Raw genomic sequence first — 18,425 nt, 5'->3', positions numbered from 1 at the left:
GTGAAGCTGAGCACTCACCCTTACGTGAATGAGATTTTCATAACTGTTTAATTGCGATACTTTCTCGTCGCGGCAAGGCGCGCATCAAAAGTTTCAACAATCTAATCCACCGTTTTACAATCCGCCGTCATAATCCATGAGGAGAAGTTGCGTATAGGATTAAATTTAATCAGCATCCGCGGAATGAAATTTTAATCATGAGAAGAGGGTCATCGACACGCGAGTGAGAGAGGGCCGCACGAATGAACGTTGGAACTAGGATTACCGCGGATAAAAGTTAGCAGGAGTTGCATGTGCGATTGCTCGGCCCAACCGCCGAATTCGCTGTGACGTTTGCGCATTCGATGCGCATCGTCGTTTCGTTAGTATTGCACCTATATATCTGCTACTATCCACCAAAGAGTCAGCACACAGGTCGGTGTCCCTCTTTAATTAAAATCCCGGCCGACGAGTTTTATTCCGCGAAAGTGCACGCCCGTCGCGGTTCACAGCCTGGTTCGCACGCGCTTTTGTACGCTTATGCGCTACGGCATTAATCGCCCTGCTCTTAATTAGATCGCGCATCATCTTCCCGCGCTCGCGATACCTCAAAAAGAAAAAAGAGAGAGAGAGAGAGAGAGAGAAAAAAACGTCGACGATTTAGGTTTCCCCCTAAAGCGGCTAATCTGTAGATTAGATCTACGGAGCGTTTGAATGCGCAATTTATTCCACTCTACTTGGACTTTTCATTCGTAAAGTACCGTTATTATAAAAATGGATCAGATAAAGAGCATTAAGTCTCGGCGAAACATTATTGTCTTCAATTTAATAATGGTCTTGCTTGATTTTTACCATTTCCTACTCATTTTCCTCAGTAAAAGTAAATTTTAGATTTAATGCAAGAATGATTCATCTGTCTGTCCTTGTTAATCTCACTAGTTTTAACACTTGGATAATAATATCTTAAACTAGAACGATCAATGTCTTTTATTTTATCGCTGTATAAAGATAAACGTTCCATATATCATATATATTCGATCTTCTATTTTCAAAGCAGAGCGATTGTTTTAGTTCTACATTCTCGATTCGTACCATACATATATGTATGTACATACTTATACATATGTAATTTAGAAAAGAATATATTTTACATTTATTAATATGTAATATAATTTTTTATATTATAAACTTATATTAAATTTTTGCAGTAACGTTAGTCCGCTTAATGGGAAGCTCGATTGATTAATTAAGGCTTAGAATAAAAATAAACCTTGTTTTAAAAATGTACAACCGATACGTTACGTGCTCGAACGAACTTGAGCGGTGATGTACATGCATATTATCTTGCAGTGAGTCGACGCATATTTTTCGCTACTGCTTCAATTTCGACGTCGAACATTTCGCATAATAGCCTTATCGAAACGTGCAACGCGACATGTAGGTACCGTCGTCTACGTTGACTGACCCGGCCTACTTTTTCGCCACCATATATAGCCAAAGAGACATCACTCGTATTGCGAGTCGAAAGTTTCTCTTTGTGAAAATTTGTTATCTTATTTATGATAGCGGGCTATGTTACGTTGTCGAATGCATCGCGCGAACCCGCAGAAACGCGATGTTTTCTAAAGAGAGAAATTCAATCGTTTGTCGTCAATATATGTACATACATATGTATCCCTTCTGTGAATCAAATTTTTTTTTATAATTGGAATATGCTGCAAATAGAAGCAAATCAATAATTGCACATTAATTACGTCGTCTGTAAGAATTTTTTATTTTTCTTTCTGTATTTTTAAAATTATGCTAATACGTGTGTGTCTGATATCGTATCTATATTACATTAAGCAGATGAAGAGAAATATTAAAAAATGTAAATATTAAATATTAATCATACATAAATATTCTAAATTAAATATATACACTAATCTTGAAAATTGAGATATTCGCGGATCCGTTGCTGTGTATATAATGCGAGGTAGATAAAAATACCGTCAGCGTGAAATATCGGACACCGATATCCGTCCGTAGCATTCAACCTACTAAACAGCGCGGCCAATAGCACTATTGTGTAAAATTGCGCGCGATTAAAGCGGAACCTCTGAAATCGTCGCCAACGGATCTCATATCGAGCCGTAACATCCGTGGCAATTAAGATGCTCGTTCTGCATACGCGATTCAGTGAAAGTATGTGCATGAGTTCGTTGTGTCCACTCGCGAACAATTCGTCATTCGGCGGTTGACAATGGAAAAGTGAAATCAGCTTGTCTTCTGCTGCGACCACGACGTATCCTTCGACTGTGACGCTTCTTTAGATGTTTCGTAAAAAGAAGATAAATTTAAATCAGTTTGATGATTTTTTATTTCAAATTTTCTGTTAAATTAATCACAAGCTGAATAATTTCGTCTGATTTCACCTTAGATGTTTTTTTTAAATATTATATTATATTAATTATTATATTATATTAAATATTATATATTATAATTAAATATTATTTTATATTAATTTTTATATTGCCACACGAATAGAATTTATTGAATGAATTTTAAATACATGTCGTTTTTAAAGTAAAATTATCAGCCTCAATATGAAGACGGTTCTATTAGAGTTAACGATTTGTCATGAAAAGTTATATTTGATATTAAGGTTAACGATTCATCGTGAAAGTTATTTTTCGCTAAATGTTAGATTTAAGAGTCGCGTTTCACCATTCGCGCAAAAGTTGTAATCGTATTTCTAACCCATTTATATACTTAAGAAAATTAGCAGGATGGCAGAAAGACGTAATAAAATGAAGGTATACGGTAAAAACTTTTGCAAAGTAAAAATAGTAACTTTGGTTATAAAAATATAGTTAGCCGGGATATATTATTCATGAAGATTCACGGACTAATTGGCTCGGATTTTATATTCTGACCTATATCACTCGTTCTCATACTCGCGTAGGAAATTCGGCAGACTGGCAGAGAGAAAGAGACAGAGAGAGACCGGTCGCATTTATTTAACTTCAACAATTTACAATTGCGTAGCGATTTCGATGTACCGGTATTTTTTCTATCTAAAAGGAGTTCGCGAGTCTAATGATGAAATGTAGATGCAAGTAGAACAAGTAAACGGACAGGTATACCGCCGATCTGCTCGGTGAATCGTCGACTGTCCGGCTGTCACGATTGATACCGCCCGACGATTAAAACGATCTGGTCTCCTGTTTGCTTCGCCAAATTACAGTACATGAGGATAACTGCTTCGGTTTTTCCGGGAAGTTATAACCGTGTTATCGAAACGAGTAAGAGATCAAGAGATACGAAGAAAATAGAATTTTTCTGTCTTGAGATTGGAGGATAAGATTTTCTCAAATAATTCGACTCGATTCCTATTAAGTTTCAATTCTTGCAATATCCTCTAAAATCGGTCGTTTTGAAAATAATTCTTTTCGCGGCTTATGATTCACATGTGCATATACATATTTGATAAAATAATTATATAGGTGCAAATTAATGTTGTGTTGTCTAAAGATTAATGTCTGTATCAATTGTACGCTGTTAAGATTTATGCGGTCTAGTTTACGATCACGCATGCGTAAACGCGAGCGTTTGATTTCTGTAATTAGCTTATAATGAAAACTGTTGCAATTGGCACACAACGATCTAATTTTATACAGTTATATCTCTGAATATACAATATTTATATATATTTTTTTATACACAATGAAACATGATATCTTAGCACGCAAATATTATCTGAGACTATATTTATGATCGCTATCCTTCGATTGGCACGTTAATTGTACGTTTATTTTCAGTCGTTAATGTGTTAGTTTGCGAGTGAATTCGTGTCGTATCAAATAGAAAACGCTACAGATGCTAGATTTTAAATAGATATTAAAATAATGACGAAGCAGTGTGTATATATGCGTGTACGTGTGTATGTGTTTAGAGTTGCGTGTCAAATTAGGAAAAGCGTAAGAGAATGCGGTACGCTGCTACACGAAATAAAATTGCATTTAGAACGATTTCCCTCGGCAGAAGTGAAGACGCACTTGTTTCGATATACGCATCAGGTATAATTACGTTTCTGCAACTCTGCGCCAAATCGGAATACAAAAAATTGCCCGAGGGAGCCGGCCGACCTTCCGAACATATAAGCCCGTATTCGATTGCTCTCTCGACGAATGCTCCTCCTTTGGCTAACAGTACACATGTTTTCGGTCACGTTTTTTGTCAGCATATTTTCAAGCATTATTAACATACGGTACCTGGTATGTATCGGCACAAAAGCATCGACATCATTCGATTCACGACGCGGATCCAGGCTTGTATACATCGATCGTAGCGTGTGCTGTTGTGTGATCAGAAGATTAATATTTACAGAGCACGTCATAAGAATTGATTGAATCGCGCTTTGAAGTGCAAATGGATTATTGATAACTACGAGAATATTACTAAAAAAAAAAAAATTAAAAAATAATCTTCTCAATAGCACAATACTTGTATTATTATGACTTGAAATCTCTGCTGCTCAATGAGACATAAATTGATTTATTAAGAATGAGAGTATCTTATAATTTAATTAGAATTTATTTTTGCGCATACTTACTCGTTAAAAAAAATAAAGCTTGTATAAGAGAGAGAGAGGAAGAAGGAAAATGTACAGCGAAGAATAAATACCTCTTGTTCACGTACGTCGAACAGATTCTCTCGTCCTCAGTAACGAACTTTAAGGAGGATTCGGAGACGCCTTTCTCAAGGTCAGAGTACTTTCTTTCCGCGATTCTACGGAATTTCGTGCACCGTAAATCGTGTTCGATTGGCATTCCGTTGCCAAAGGTCGCAACGGCCGAAAACATTCGTGGAATTCCTAATACAGTCTCGCTTCCGCATCGTGCCAGAGGGAATGAAGAGTGTGTCGACGAGAGGGAGGGACTGCGACTCGTCATTCATTGTAATTCCAGAAAGATCGGTGCGTGTGTCGAAAGCTTTTCGTCGGAGGAAAAGACTCGAGAAAGACGGCGAATCGCTCTGCCCTTCGTCACGATTTAATGCGATTCTGTCGAAACTTTAGTTGGATGCCTGTTATAAGAACCGCAGAGCGATTTCGAAACATGTACGTGCAGGGTCTCGAAAAGGGCTTTATTGTCTCTCGGAATTGTTCCAACGCGGCTGAATAAGTTCTTCAAAGTTGCGACACAATTTTGTGTCATATTCGTTTCACGCGCTTTGTTTACTTGATAAGCAGATTGAAAAAGTTTCAGTCAAACATCTACGTTTTGTACCTCGAAAGAATATAAATGCGTTTACGGTGCAATTTTCACGATTAATCGCATTATTATATCTTAATATTTTTATATGTAGTTTTGTTGTCTACATTTACCTGTATCGCTCTTTAAATAGACTGCTTATATCTTTAATTAATAAATAATTAATAAAAATTAATAAATTTATTATATTATTAAATAATTAAATATTATAAATTCAAGAAAATATAAATAATTAAATATTATAAATTTAATAATGATAAATATCTTTTTTTCTCGATCGTTGTCTCAAGACTCGTTATTCATTCTTGTTATCAGGGTGTACGGAGCGAAGCACCGTTGGTCGACAGCAGCGCGCTACCTCTGGAACACAGATCAGTCTATGGGGCCCCGGCTCAGTACGGCCCGCCGGCGGTCCACGAGGAGAACTGGCCGCTGGCGTCGCCCGACACCCCGCAGATCAAGCATCTGCAGGTGCAGTGCGAGAAGACGCACATGCGAGTGAACATCGAGTTCGATCGGCCGTTCTACGGTATGATCTTCAGCAAGGGCTTCTACTCGGATCCGCATTGCGTGCACCTCAAACCCGGCACCGGCCACCTTAGCGCGACCTTCGAGATCTTCCTCAACGCGTGCGGCATGAGCTCGTCGGCGAATCACAACGTCGCGGCTTATGGCGCCCCGACGCCGTCCGGCAGCTACGTGGAGAACACGATCATCGTGCAATACGACCCGTACGTGCAGGAAGTGTGGGATCAAGCGAGGAAGCTGCGTTGCACCTGGTACGACTTCTACGAGAAGGCGGTCACCTTCCGGCCGTTCCAGGTCGACATGCTGCACGCCGTGACAGCCAACTTTCTCGGCGACAACCTGCAGTGTTGGATGCAGATACAGGTTGGCAAGGGTCCGTGGGCCAGCGAGGTGTCCGGCATCGTGAAGATCGGTCAGACCATGACGATGGTGCTGGCCATCAAGGACGACGAGAATAAATTTGACATGTTGGTGAGAAATTGCGTCGCCCACGACGGCAAGAGGGCACCGATTCAGCTGGTCGATCAGTATGGTTGCGTCGTCAGGCCGAAGATCATGTCCAGGTGAGTGCCACATCTAATTTAATATTGCTAATCATCCATATTTTATTCATGATAATATAAAATATAAAATAAATATTATAATAATGTAAGAAATATTCTGCATATGAAATAATTCTCTTTCTGCATATAATATATGCGTGAATTAGAGAATTGATATGACTTCCAAGAGAGAGCAGACTAACGAGGCTGTTTTTTCTATAGATTCCAGAAGATCAAGAACTTCGGCCCGAGCGCGTCCGTTGTTAGCTTCGCCTACTTCCAGGCCTTCAAGTTCCCCGACAGCATGAACGTCCACTTCCAGTGCGTGATTCAAGTTTGCCGATACAATTGCCCCGAGCCTAAGTGTGGACATCCTGGTCTCGAGTATGGAGCACCCGTCGCTGGCATTTCTCACGAATATGGCGCACCGGTCTCGCAAGGTCTTTCTTCGGAATACGGTGCCCCGCCTGTGCCCGAATACGGCGTGCCACCGGCTTATCCGGATCCGCGACATCCCAGCGGACCGGCTGGAGCGTACAGGTGAGAGAGAGCATAATTACTGTTTGAAGAAAGCTTTTCTACGAAGTGTCCATTGAGATTTACCAACTAACGCAAAAGGAAATCTGTCAGATCGCGTTAAGAATTTAGAATTTCCTCTTGCTAAAAATTTATAATTTCCATAGAAAATATTTAATTTTATTTAGAAATATATATATAAAATTACATATAATATTTAATAATTAAATAATTAACATTTAATTATAATTATAACAATTATATATAAATATTTAAAAAAATATATAATTATATTAATAATTATTAAATTATATAATTATATTAAAATATAAAATATATTATAAAATCAAAAATATTCTTTCAAATTATTGTGCGGATTTTTCCTATAATTTTTATGCATGCTTTTATGAGATATTTTTTGAATATTTTATTCAAAAACATGCACTTTTCGGAGCAAGATATAATATATTGATATAAATAATTAGATTAAATTACAAGCAACATTTTCTTCAAAATAATAGTGAAAATCGAGAAATAAAATTTCCAACATAAACACATGACGTTAATATACATTTATCAAAACTGGATGTAAAATAAATTATATATTTAATATTATTTGTTTATAATATTATATTTAATTATTTGTATAATAAATGTTTAAATATAAATGATTTCAATTAAAATAGAAGATTATTCTTTAGCAGGAATATGAGAGGGGATCGTTGCAAAACAATATTACAACAAATTAATTTCTGTCCGCAGCGAACCGAATCCAGATGTGGTTCCGGCGCCGCAAGCGCAGACCTCGTCCTCTTCACCCAGCTCTACGCCTGGCGACGCTACGGCGAGCAGCTCACCCCAGAGTCCCCAGGACAATATCCATCTCCCTCCGCCTCCTCTACCCGGCTACCCGGCGGCGTACCAGACTGTGAAGCGAAAGGATACCGCTGGTACGGAGGAGCTTGAAGGTAACCTAGCCATCCTCGGAGGTCGACCGAGGTCGGTCGAAGGTTTCCCGGCCGAGCTCAGAGGCGCCAGGAGGCGAAGGCACAGCGAGCCGCACGAGTTGGAAGACGACGATAGTGTAAGTGATTTTTCCTTTCTTTAATTGTGTGTGTGTATGTGTGTGTGTGCCTTTGAATCTATTTTTTACTAATATATATATCGAAACAATGAATGTGAGATCAAAGTAAAAATTTTAAGTACAGTTTCTTCAGATTCTTTCAGCAGTTTTTTTTTTTTACTAATTAACGTAAAGTATCTTCTTCCAATTTGCCGACAACGTACGCTCATCGCGAATACATTATCAATGACGCGTTCTATGGTACCGTTTGGTATCCTACTATGATGCGAATTCTCCGACATTAGAACGGTTATCCTCGATTTTCAGAATATCTATCACACGGTGACCCTGTTCTCCACCCACGTGTACAAACGAGCGGCGCAGGAGATGACGGACGTGAATACCTCGAGGATCATCCAAGTGGTCGCGCCGGGTGACGTCAATTTTGCGCTGGGCACAACGAATTCCAGCAACGACACCACCGTGGTGATACAGAACGCCAGCGCGTCCACCGATCCAGAAACGATCTGCATGAGTCTGCCTGGTTTCGTGGGCGGTCTGGTGATGCTGCTGCTGGTGGTCGTGGTGGCCTCCCTGGTGGCGGCCTTTCTCTTCGTCAGGGTGCGCGCTGTGGACCGTAAGAACGCCGCGATAGGTGGAACTGGTTTCGTACATCCAGCGTACGTGCCGGAGAACTGCAGCGTGCCAAATCCGGAGTTCGTCAAGGTCGCCAATTGAAGCGGCAGCATATGGTGCGCAGAATCAAAACAAGGACTCGCCGCAGGAGAGGAGGACGACGACGGAGTCCCCTTCTCCAGAGGATCGTCCACCTCGAATCGACCGGCAATACTTTGGGATACCGCATCGCGACACTATTTCATCCGAAACTTGTGACACGTCGGAGATTCTCCTTGTCAAAAGTTGCAAAAAAGAATCGCATTTCTCTCTTCTCTCTCCTCTTCCATCATGGTAGCTTCGTGTCTAGTCTAGTTGCGTCAATCGCGCTCGTCGAAACCAGAGGAACAACGACTAGATCGCTATCGATCGAGAAAACGTGAGTGCGATCGTACGAGGTGGATCTTTGAGTAAGCATGTAAATAAGAAGCCCGGAAGCACGAACAGAACTTAATGAAGAAATGGAGAAGCGGAATGAGAGGAAGGTAAATGAGAAAAGCTACACTAACGCGCGTCTCACCGATCGTTCACCATCGGAATCACTCTTTTTTTCTCTACCGATTAGTTCGCGATCGATGAAACGCGCGCCACAGTGATAATAAATATATCGCGAGTCGATCTCCGGTAACGCTTCGTGATCACCGCAGCGCGATACTAATCAACGTATATTTTTTACGTCGTCAACAGTATCCGTCCTCGGTATTAGGAAGCGAGAGATCACTCGCAATCGCCAGAGTAGTCTCTAGGAGGGCATTGTAAATAAATCGTGCGGGTAGTCAGATGGCCCTTCAGGACCCGCTTGTCTCGCGTCTCTTTTCTGATTTACCGTGTGTGTTTACACGCTATTATTTATACACGCATCGTATACTTGAACGAGTGCGTTTCTCTTCATCGTTTTTATCGTATCGCGTCGCGTTTTATCATACTCCGCGTCGGCGATTCGCGCGCAGAAGCGCGCGTCGCGACGCTCGACGTCATACGTCGACGTTGACAGCGGTGCTCGACGGTATTATTTCGCGTTCTCGACATCTCGAACGGTTCAGCGAACGCTCCCCGGTAAACATGTTTGTCTCGAAATTGGCTCGTTGCAGAAAGTCGTCCAAACGCAATGCCTGTCTTTTAAAAGTTTAATTCAGAGCGAAGAATCGACTCCTTCGATCGTTGAAACGAACGTTCGCTAAGCCGTTTCAGAGATTCAACGACAAGGGACTCTATTTATTATCTCTCTATCTATATATTTCTCTCTATATTCTCTTTCTTTTTTTTAACTCTACATCCGGATCGATCTAACCTAATTTATTGATCAAAATTCTACGATCCTTCCTACTTCGCTTAGTACTTAAGTTATCCGTCTAGGAATATTCCCGGAAATTGGGAATATGTTTTACGTATGTGTCTTAAGCACACACACACGTATACATAAACATACATACATCATGCATACATATACAACACAAACGTTCGTACACACTAACAATGTATACGTGAGACGCATAACATCACACATGCAATAAATGTGTGTTGTATGCGTTATTATATCAGCGCGAGAAATGTGTATTCACGAACATCCGTTACGATAACAATTAATTGTTTGAGAATTATTTTAATTACATGATCATTTTTATTTATATAAAATCTGGGTCCCTCTCTTCCTTAAACTATCTTTTATACATCCTTTATATTACATTGAAACAACGAAAACAATTTTAATATTTTTGGAACTATGCATTTCTGCAACTATGTATAGCTTCTAGTATTAGTGCTTCACTTTACAACGAGTGAAAACAGTCTTCTTGGAGAAAGGTTTGTATTTGGCAATCATAACTTTACGTTGTTTCGCGAATCTTTTTACTTTTCGATATTCCTTAGCTAAATCGTACAGACTGCTATCCGATTCCAATGTTTTGGACAAATTTTCTTGGAATCGACATCTGCAACATAATTTTTATGATAGTTTTGAAATTTACTTTATTTATTATTGGCTTATACCTTAGCATATCGCTTTTCCAATCGCTTGCTTCTATCGTAGAACATGCTATTTCTTTTTTAAAATTCAAAATTGTCCCCAATTCTATCCTATAAAATAAAAAAATCGAGATGATTAGCAAGGAAAATTACAAAATAATAAAAATTAACATCTTCGAGAGAAATATTTCGATTAAAATAATCGCAACACCTGATGTTTCTATTTTTAGCAGAAAATCGTAAATTGATGTTTTTTTGATCGATGATTCGCAAGTTAAGAAATTCATTTAATTTCATGCCAATCATTTTTATGTGATAAATGTCCTCTTTAGGAAAATCTTGGTTGCCATTCGATCTAGAAGTACATCGATAATTAATTATTTATAATTGCAGAATGATATATATATTTTTTGTTTTTTACTTTTATTATTATTACATTGGAAATATTAGTAGATTACAAATATATATTCTGCAATTACAATTAACAATAAAGAAAATTTTTCTCACAACAATTTATATGAATTTTCATAATTTATATGTATATTTATTTTGAGTAGGATAATAATAATTAAATGATGCGCTCTCTAAGTGAAACACTGCTGTAATTTATCTCCAGGAAAGTAGTATATCGCATAATTAGAATGCTTTGTTTGGATAGAATTCGCTCTACTTTTTTGACATACTTGTTTCCGACCTCTTCGTGTCGTTCCTCGACAACAGGTTTCTGCACCTCGACGACCTTCTTTTCCTTATTTCTCGAGCTAGACGGTGATACCGGTGTCTTAACATTTCCGGAACTGTGCGGAGCCAACCAAACGTAACCGGAACGTGCCGCGCATAAATATCGCTGCTCTATATATATGTATATAAACCCTCGACTCACCTTTCCGCTGATTTATTTGTCGCGGAGAAAAATTCCATTTGTAACCAGTCGGTCGGTCTTTCCTGCAGTATTCAAAGAAAGAAAAAAGAAAAAGCTTATTTCGTTCATTTCATATAATGTATCGATAAAAGCTTTTCGGAATACTAAATTTTGCGTAAAATATCGACGGCACTCACTTTTCATTTTTTTTTACAAAAGACTTTTTAAATCGATTGGATAAATTCAAGTTATAATACTTTGTTTACAAGACTTAGGAACGGCGTATATATACATTTATAAAGGTTGCTTTCGCATATTTTCAATCCGTAATCCGTAATCCGATGGAAAAGTTAAGAAAGATGAAAAGTTTTAGTTCCGTTCGCTTATTCATGATTGATCGAAAATCTATACGCGTGCGGAAAAGTGGGAAAAACTCTCGGGTAAACGCGTTCACACCTACCGTGTACACAGTCTCGAGTATCGACTCTCTCGGCTTGGCATTCCAGGTCCAAATGAGGGGCAGATCCGCGGGATTGTCCGTAAAAATTCCTCCGATTTGGTTATAGGACAGCCTGCGAAAGTAATTGGAATCGGTCGAACGAGAGAGGCTCGACAGTAATTAAACATTCTTTGTAAATTCTTTTTTCAAACCTCGCCGCGCCGTCCACGTCGAAAACGACACCGTGTCCCATAGTGTCGAATATCGCCAAGATCTGGGACCCCCTTTCGATCCTTAATGCGTCTTTGCCTCCTGGCGTGAACACAGTATACATATCGTCTTGAAATCGATAGCAGTAATTTTTTTAAATCTGCCCAAAGGCCGGTTTTCTCAATAGATTGAAATGTATTTAAGAGTATCGTCGCCAGTCGAAAATTGATTAATCCAATTTAACAATTGTCAATATAATTTTGAAAAATATTAAACATTTTAAATCACTATTATTTTTTTTATATTTATACTTAATTTTTCGATGGATGATGATAACTTCGAAATTTTGCTGTATTGTATTGTGTATAAATTGTATATGTATATATACAATATACTCCAATTAGAGACCGCTCCAAAATTATCAAATATTAATTAGATAATAGATGACAAAAGAAAATATATGTGACAACACAGATAGACATTTGTGTGTGACAATTATTTTATTTACCGAGACATGAAAATGTTATTCATATATGACCCGTACAAATCAAAAATTATTTTAATAATATAATATAATCAGAGCTTTATGGTTTTTATTCTGATAATTTAATAGAAATCTAATTTAATAGAAATCTAATTTGATACTTAATTAATTGTCATGTAATTTTATAATGCGTCAAGTTAAATTATCAAAATTATTATTATTTAACTAATTATTATTTGTTTTATTTAAAAAAAAATTACGTGAAATCTGTCAAAAAATCTATAGATAAAAAATTTAGAGATAATAGTGATGGAATACTCTGTATAAGTCGCATTATGTAAATAACTCAATTACATTTGCGGTTTTCTGGTTTGTAAACTCTAATAGCTAATATCCCGTTGGGATAAAATAACTCGCCGGAACCATCAGGATGGAATTTCAAAAATGGCATCAATCCATCTTTATAATATTTCGTATCTTTGTGTCTGTATTTTTTGGACCTAATATACAGATAAATTACTTAATTATTCAGTAGTTAATCACGGAATATTATATAATTCAAATTGTTAAAGAGCAATGAGAAAATGTTAAAGAGCATGCTCGTTTGCAATGGTGTCTGATCAGCTTTATTCGTCGACCTAATTGCTTACTCATTAGTAACTGAATAATCACGAAATTTTTTTGCGAAGTTGACTGTAATGTAATCAATGTTCAGCCCGTTTGCTTTCTAATTGCTTAATTTAACGTTAACACCTACTAATTTATCTAATTAGCCACAATATTGGACTATCCTCATTAATCTTTGTTTTTAGTACATATTAATTTTAATATATAATTAATATATATGTAATATATATTATATATTTTATATAAGCAATATAATAATATTTAAAAATTTATATATGTATATATACATATATATAAATTTTAAAATATTATTATATTGCTTACTATTTAAAAAGCATATTATTTTCATATTTTATATTTATATTATTTTTTTATAAATATATATGAATATCACCTACCAATTTAGATTGGATTTTGCCGGTTTGGCTTGATACTGTACGATCTTTCTCATGATTTTGGTAACAGGCAACTGAGTCCAGCCAAGGTTCCACAAAATGCGGGTTCGATAATTGATACTCGATCGAATTTGAAGGGTCTGCAAAACAGTAATTTCCCATAACTGGAATCTGGTAACGAGAATCGACCACATTGCATTTCACGCGATTGATAATGCGATTTGTGCGATAGCACAAGAAAAGCATAATACTAAATTATTAGAAATTATTTTAGTTAACTTTAGTAAGGTATTTTCATTATTAGCATTTTATTATGATGGCATTGCACACATTAAATCACGCGAAATTTATTTTTTACATCAAACAAAAAAAAATATTATACTATTTTTTTCGTAATCTGTGCAATTCTTTCTTTTTTTTTGTTTTATTGTTTTTTTTTTTATAAAAATGTTTGTAGACACTTGCTATTAACTCTCCATTTTCTCGCCTCCTCAGGATCGTATCTTCTTTCGGTTGAAGCAGCTTTGCGTTGTTCATCATTTGTAGGAAGTTTTCCCTCTTCATTAACGGCAAAGCGTCCCTCTTCCGCGTTGTCAAGCGAAACTGTCGCTTTCTTACTTCCAGGCTCTTTATTCTTATTTAGGAGCACCGTTCCTTCCTTCTTGTCTTTATCCTCCCCTTCTTTCTTCCTATCTCGGCGGGTAGTTTCCTCGTTTTCGTGTCGATCGCGTCTACCATTCCCATTCTGCTTTACCTCGGGCCTTTTCGCTGGTTTCCCCGATGTCTCCATCGAAGCGCTCTTCTCCTCAACCCGATCCAATCGGCCGATCTTCTGCGCCCCGTTATCCAGCAATCGCGTCTCGCGTTCCTCCACGCGACGATGTTGATAAGGATTCTTACCGGGATTCCCGCTGTTCCCTTCCACCGTATCTCCATCTTTTCGTGTTTTTCCAGCCGCGATCCACGATCTGTTCGTTTCTTCTTGCACGTCACGTTGAGTCGAGCGGCGATCTTGTCGATCCTTATCTTCGACCTCGTCGAGTTTGCGCTGATACGGATTATTGTCACGTTTCTCGCGTATTCTTCTCGTTTCTGTGCCGGTATTTCTTATACGGGCCTCACTACGTGCTCCACTTGTCGACGCTCTTGCATTTTCGTACCGAAGCGAATGATTGCCATTGATCAGTGGCGATTCCGGCACGCTGACCCATTTCGACAACCGATTGAATGAAACGTTTGACTTTTCTTGAGTCGACTTCTTTTGAAGCAAAAGGAACGTTATGTTGATGTTTGTCATGTAATTTCTTCGAAGTATTTTCGAATATGTCTTCGATTGAGAGCCAATGTGATTCTTGTAGTGATCCTCGAGTGTCGCTATGTCATTTTTACTAGAGGAGACTAATTGTGGTCCTGCATTAGTGATGTTATCGACTCTTGTAAAATCACCTTTTTGCAAAATACTCTCGTTGGAATAATTAATTTTGTATTCGACTTTAGTAGGATTGATAGATTTTAATTTTGATGAATTCTACAAAAGGATAAGACAATGATAAGTGAATCTGTTTGTAGTATAAGTATAATTTCATGAGTGAAATAAAGATTACTTGTGACATGTGTAGCGAGAGCCATTCCTTCAATAATCGATCGAAATGTTCTGCTTCGACGCAACAAAATTTCTCCTAAAATAAATTTTATAAGCGAGTGGAAAAAATATTCTCGCGAATATAAATTTCTTGCAAAGAGGAAAAAACTTTCTCTTGTATTCTATTATGTAATTCGTCTTTTATACCTCGTATTGCTGAGTCTCGTCGTTGATAATACTGTCACAGAATTTGCAAATTTTGAAATAGGATCGCGTTTTACATGGTCTTTCTCCCCATTCGCGAATAAAATTACTTGCGAGATTTAAGAGAGTTTTTGTCTGAATATGCGCCGGCAGTCCTGTAATATTACAAGAATTTTATGCAATGCAAAACGCATCGTGAAAAAATGCCATCTCTTGAAAATTAGCAAGCATAGTGATAAAAATAAATAAGAGATATTTATTGCGTAAGTCTTAGCTTGTATAATTTATGAAAAAACAAAGTAATTCTGTTTTAATGTATAATAATATTGCACTTGATAGATTTATATTCGGTATATGATAGTTGATAATTAATTAATTATTTAAAATACGTATAAATATTTATATAATAGTTTCGTGTGCTTATTGCAAGTCATTATTATATAGGCAATTTTCAATTTATAGAGAATTAATGCGATAAGGTTAAATTGTCGTATATATAAAATTAAATTTGAAAAGATTGAAATAAAAAAATAAAAAATTAAATATTACGAAAACAATTTTTTTTGTATTAATAGCCATTTTTATCTTTGATAAAATAAATTTTCGATATAAATGTTTACACAGACTCATACACATTCATACATATTTTTACGATATCCTGTTTTTATCTAGAATGAAAAATACCTTTAGCGATTTGTTCGCATGTCGTATTTTTTGCTGCTTCTTTTAATAACACAGATAAGATTTGAAGTTTTTTGGACGCAGGGATATATGATAAATCAGCTAACACAAACAAGATAGATCCCATCGGTGTTGAATAATTTTTTATTTTCGACAATTTTATGAGATATTTTATCGTAGTTTCAATCTGAAAAATTTATACACAATTTTCTGTGAAATAACATATAACATATAATACATCTTTATTTGAACTAATGATTAATAATTTTTCATTTATTATACTTGCTTCGTTCGCAATTTTTTCTGATATATCTGTTGATGAACAGTATGTATTACAAAAAATATCTGCGAATAGACCTGGCCGTTTTATTATTCGTTTGAACAAATTTTCATGAATGCTTGATACCATCATTTTATTTGATATTTCTAGTGCTCCTTCCAATGGTATTTTTTTATAATAAACAGAAGAATAGTTGAATTCATGAAATCTGAAACGAGACTTATCATGTCTTGATGTTCTTTTTTTATTCGATTGATGCATAATATAATGCACAATATAAAGAATAAAAAGAAAAAAATTATGAATAAAATTATAAAATAATAAAAAGAGATAAAGAAAAATTTACTTACTCAAGAAATTCCACAAAATTGTTCAGTATGTTATATATTCTTAGGAAATAGTCCAGAATCGTTATTGTCGATTGATACTCATTCATCAAATTTGATTGAAATAATGTTTGATGCTTTTCATACATAGTTTTCATACTTGTGCTATCTTTTGGTATCAATAATTTGAATTAAATAAATTTCTTAATAAACCGATAGTTTAAATAAATAATTATATCTAACAAAAGTTTAATAAAAATGTAATTTTATATAATAAATAAATAATAAAGTGAGTCTTAGTACATATATTTAAAGATATGATGAGTCATTAAAGTCAACTTAAATAATGAGTTCAATAAATTAGATAAATAGAATTATATATAGAATATTGATTCAAAAGAGAAGAATTAAAATGTTTGACATAATAATACAGGTTATTGCCAAAAGCAGAAGAATAAAATAAAAAAAATAGATCATATTAATTAAAAATCTCTATGTAAATGGACTAGATAATTCCATAAAATTAAAAACACTCTCGGAAAAAGAAACGTTATAGAGAGTTATATTATATTGTCTCAAGATTAAAAAATATAATTTAATTGAATTGTATTTCGGCAATTTATGGAACGAATAGAATTAATTTGACAGAGTTTAAAAAGAAATTCACCTCGTTATAGCGTAATTCTTAATGCGATCTCTTTTCTTCCGTTTTTTATCGGAAGCGTTGACATTCAGCAAGCTTTGGTGCAAAAAATTCATCGTAGTGACGAATTTTAAATAAGTTCAGTTGGAATTTTGCGCAACTGTGAGCGAATTACGGGCTTCATGGCGAATCTTTCTGGCGAATCAGTCTGCCGTTATACCATTTGTTTCGCCGATACCAATCTTGGTCGTAAATCGTCGGCTTCTCGTGACACTTTTTGTCGATAAAACGAGCCTCCGACAGGCGACAACTGACATTCGTTACACGAAGCGTGATAACCGCGTTTGTTTCAATTTTCGCGATAGCCAGCAGTCACCTTTATGTTTACAGTGCCATTTACAACGCTAATAAGGTATGCAGACTGTGCATTCTTAGGAAAAAAATGATATATAGAAGTACTTTGCGATTTAAGGGTCTTTTTTTATCTTATGAAAAATATACAGTCCAAAGAATATAAAGTAAAAATATTTACGCGTTTATATAAGTTTTTTATTTTATTATATTATTAAAGTTTAAATGTATTACAATGCACGTAGAATATATGATGATAAGTTTTGTTGTTCATATAAAGCACTGAAAAGTGGAAAGCCCTTTCATCAATTACGTTGATTTCTAGGAAGAATAAGAGAATAGGGCGCAAGAAAAATAAGAGAGCAAATATTCGCGTTGGTGCTTCTGAAAGTTTTTTATGACGTCAGATATAATTTATTGGCTGCCCCAAACAAGTCTCCGCACACTTTTATATACGAGCGCGTTCCTGCGCAACTACAATATTCATTTGAATACCGACCGAAAAAGAAAAGGGAAAATGGCGAGAGAAATAGCGTTGCTGAAATCAACATATCTTACGCGCTTTTGTGTTCAATTTCAAGCGCGTTAAAGCGTATGTAGACCCTACGCGCGTGCAATCGCTTACATGAGAGAGAACGTAATAAAAACTTTGTCTACATTTGTACATACACATGTTAAGAAATGCAATGCGATAAAAATAAAAGTACAAGAGAATAGCGGAGATGAAGAGCCAAGATTAAATAAAATTTTCAATTATGAATTAATTTTCCAAGACATTAGAAAATAATTGCGCTTATGTGTATGTGCGCTTTATCTAA

General features: G+C 36.2%; 2 protein-coding genes across 5 annotated transcripts in view; one reads left to right on the top strand and one right to left on the bottom strand.

Moving 5' to 3' along the window:
* Positions 1-10,193, top strand: part of Dyl (transmembrane protein dusky-like) — a 57,384-nt gene extending 47,191 nt beyond the window's left edge. For all 4 annotated transcript variants that reach the window (XM_083031499.1, XM_083031500.1, XM_083031502.1 and 1 more), the window contains 4 exons: positions 5,550-6,325; positions 6,527-6,844; positions 7,583-7,904; positions 8,211-10,193. In XM_083031499.1, coding sequence (XP_082887625.1) covers positions 5,550-6,325; positions 6,527-6,844; positions 7,583-7,904; positions 8,211-8,621 — 1,827 coding nt within the window. In that variant the 3' untranslated portion in view covers positions 8,622-10,193. The remainder of the gene's footprint in view (positions 1-5,549; positions 6,326-6,526; positions 6,845-7,582; positions 7,905-8,210) is intronic.
* A 51-nt stretch (positions 10,194-10,244) lies between these two features.
* Positions 10,245-17,440, bottom strand: LOC145932931 (uncharacterized). The gene is given in 15 exon segments (XM_083032157.1): positions 10,245-10,489; positions 10,548-10,634; positions 10,735-10,878; positions 11,207-11,320; positions 11,407-11,468; positions 11,846-11,957; positions 12,037-12,163; positions 12,873-13,018; positions 13,544-13,629; positions 13,631-13,680; positions 14,000-15,046; positions 15,048-15,219; positions 15,330-15,481; positions 16,011-16,194; positions 17,432-17,440. Coding segments are annotated over 15 exon segments (2,667 nt in total). The 3' UTR covers positions 10,245-10,314.
* Between the last annotated feature and the right edge of the window lie 985 nt (positions 17,441-18,425).

The sequence above is a fragment of the Prenolepis imparis genome, unplaced genomic scaffold (assembly GCF_030444845.1).
Source record: "Prenolepis imparis isolate NDT839.2.m4 unplaced genomic scaffold, iyPreImpa1.0 SCAF_2, whole genome shotgun sequence".
Lineage (NCBI taxonomy): Eukaryota > Metazoa > Arthropoda > Insecta > Hymenoptera > Formicidae > Prenolepis > Prenolepis imparis.
The sequence above is the reverse complement of the archived record's forward strand: the minus strand, read 5'-3'. Positions and strand labels throughout refer to the sequence as shown.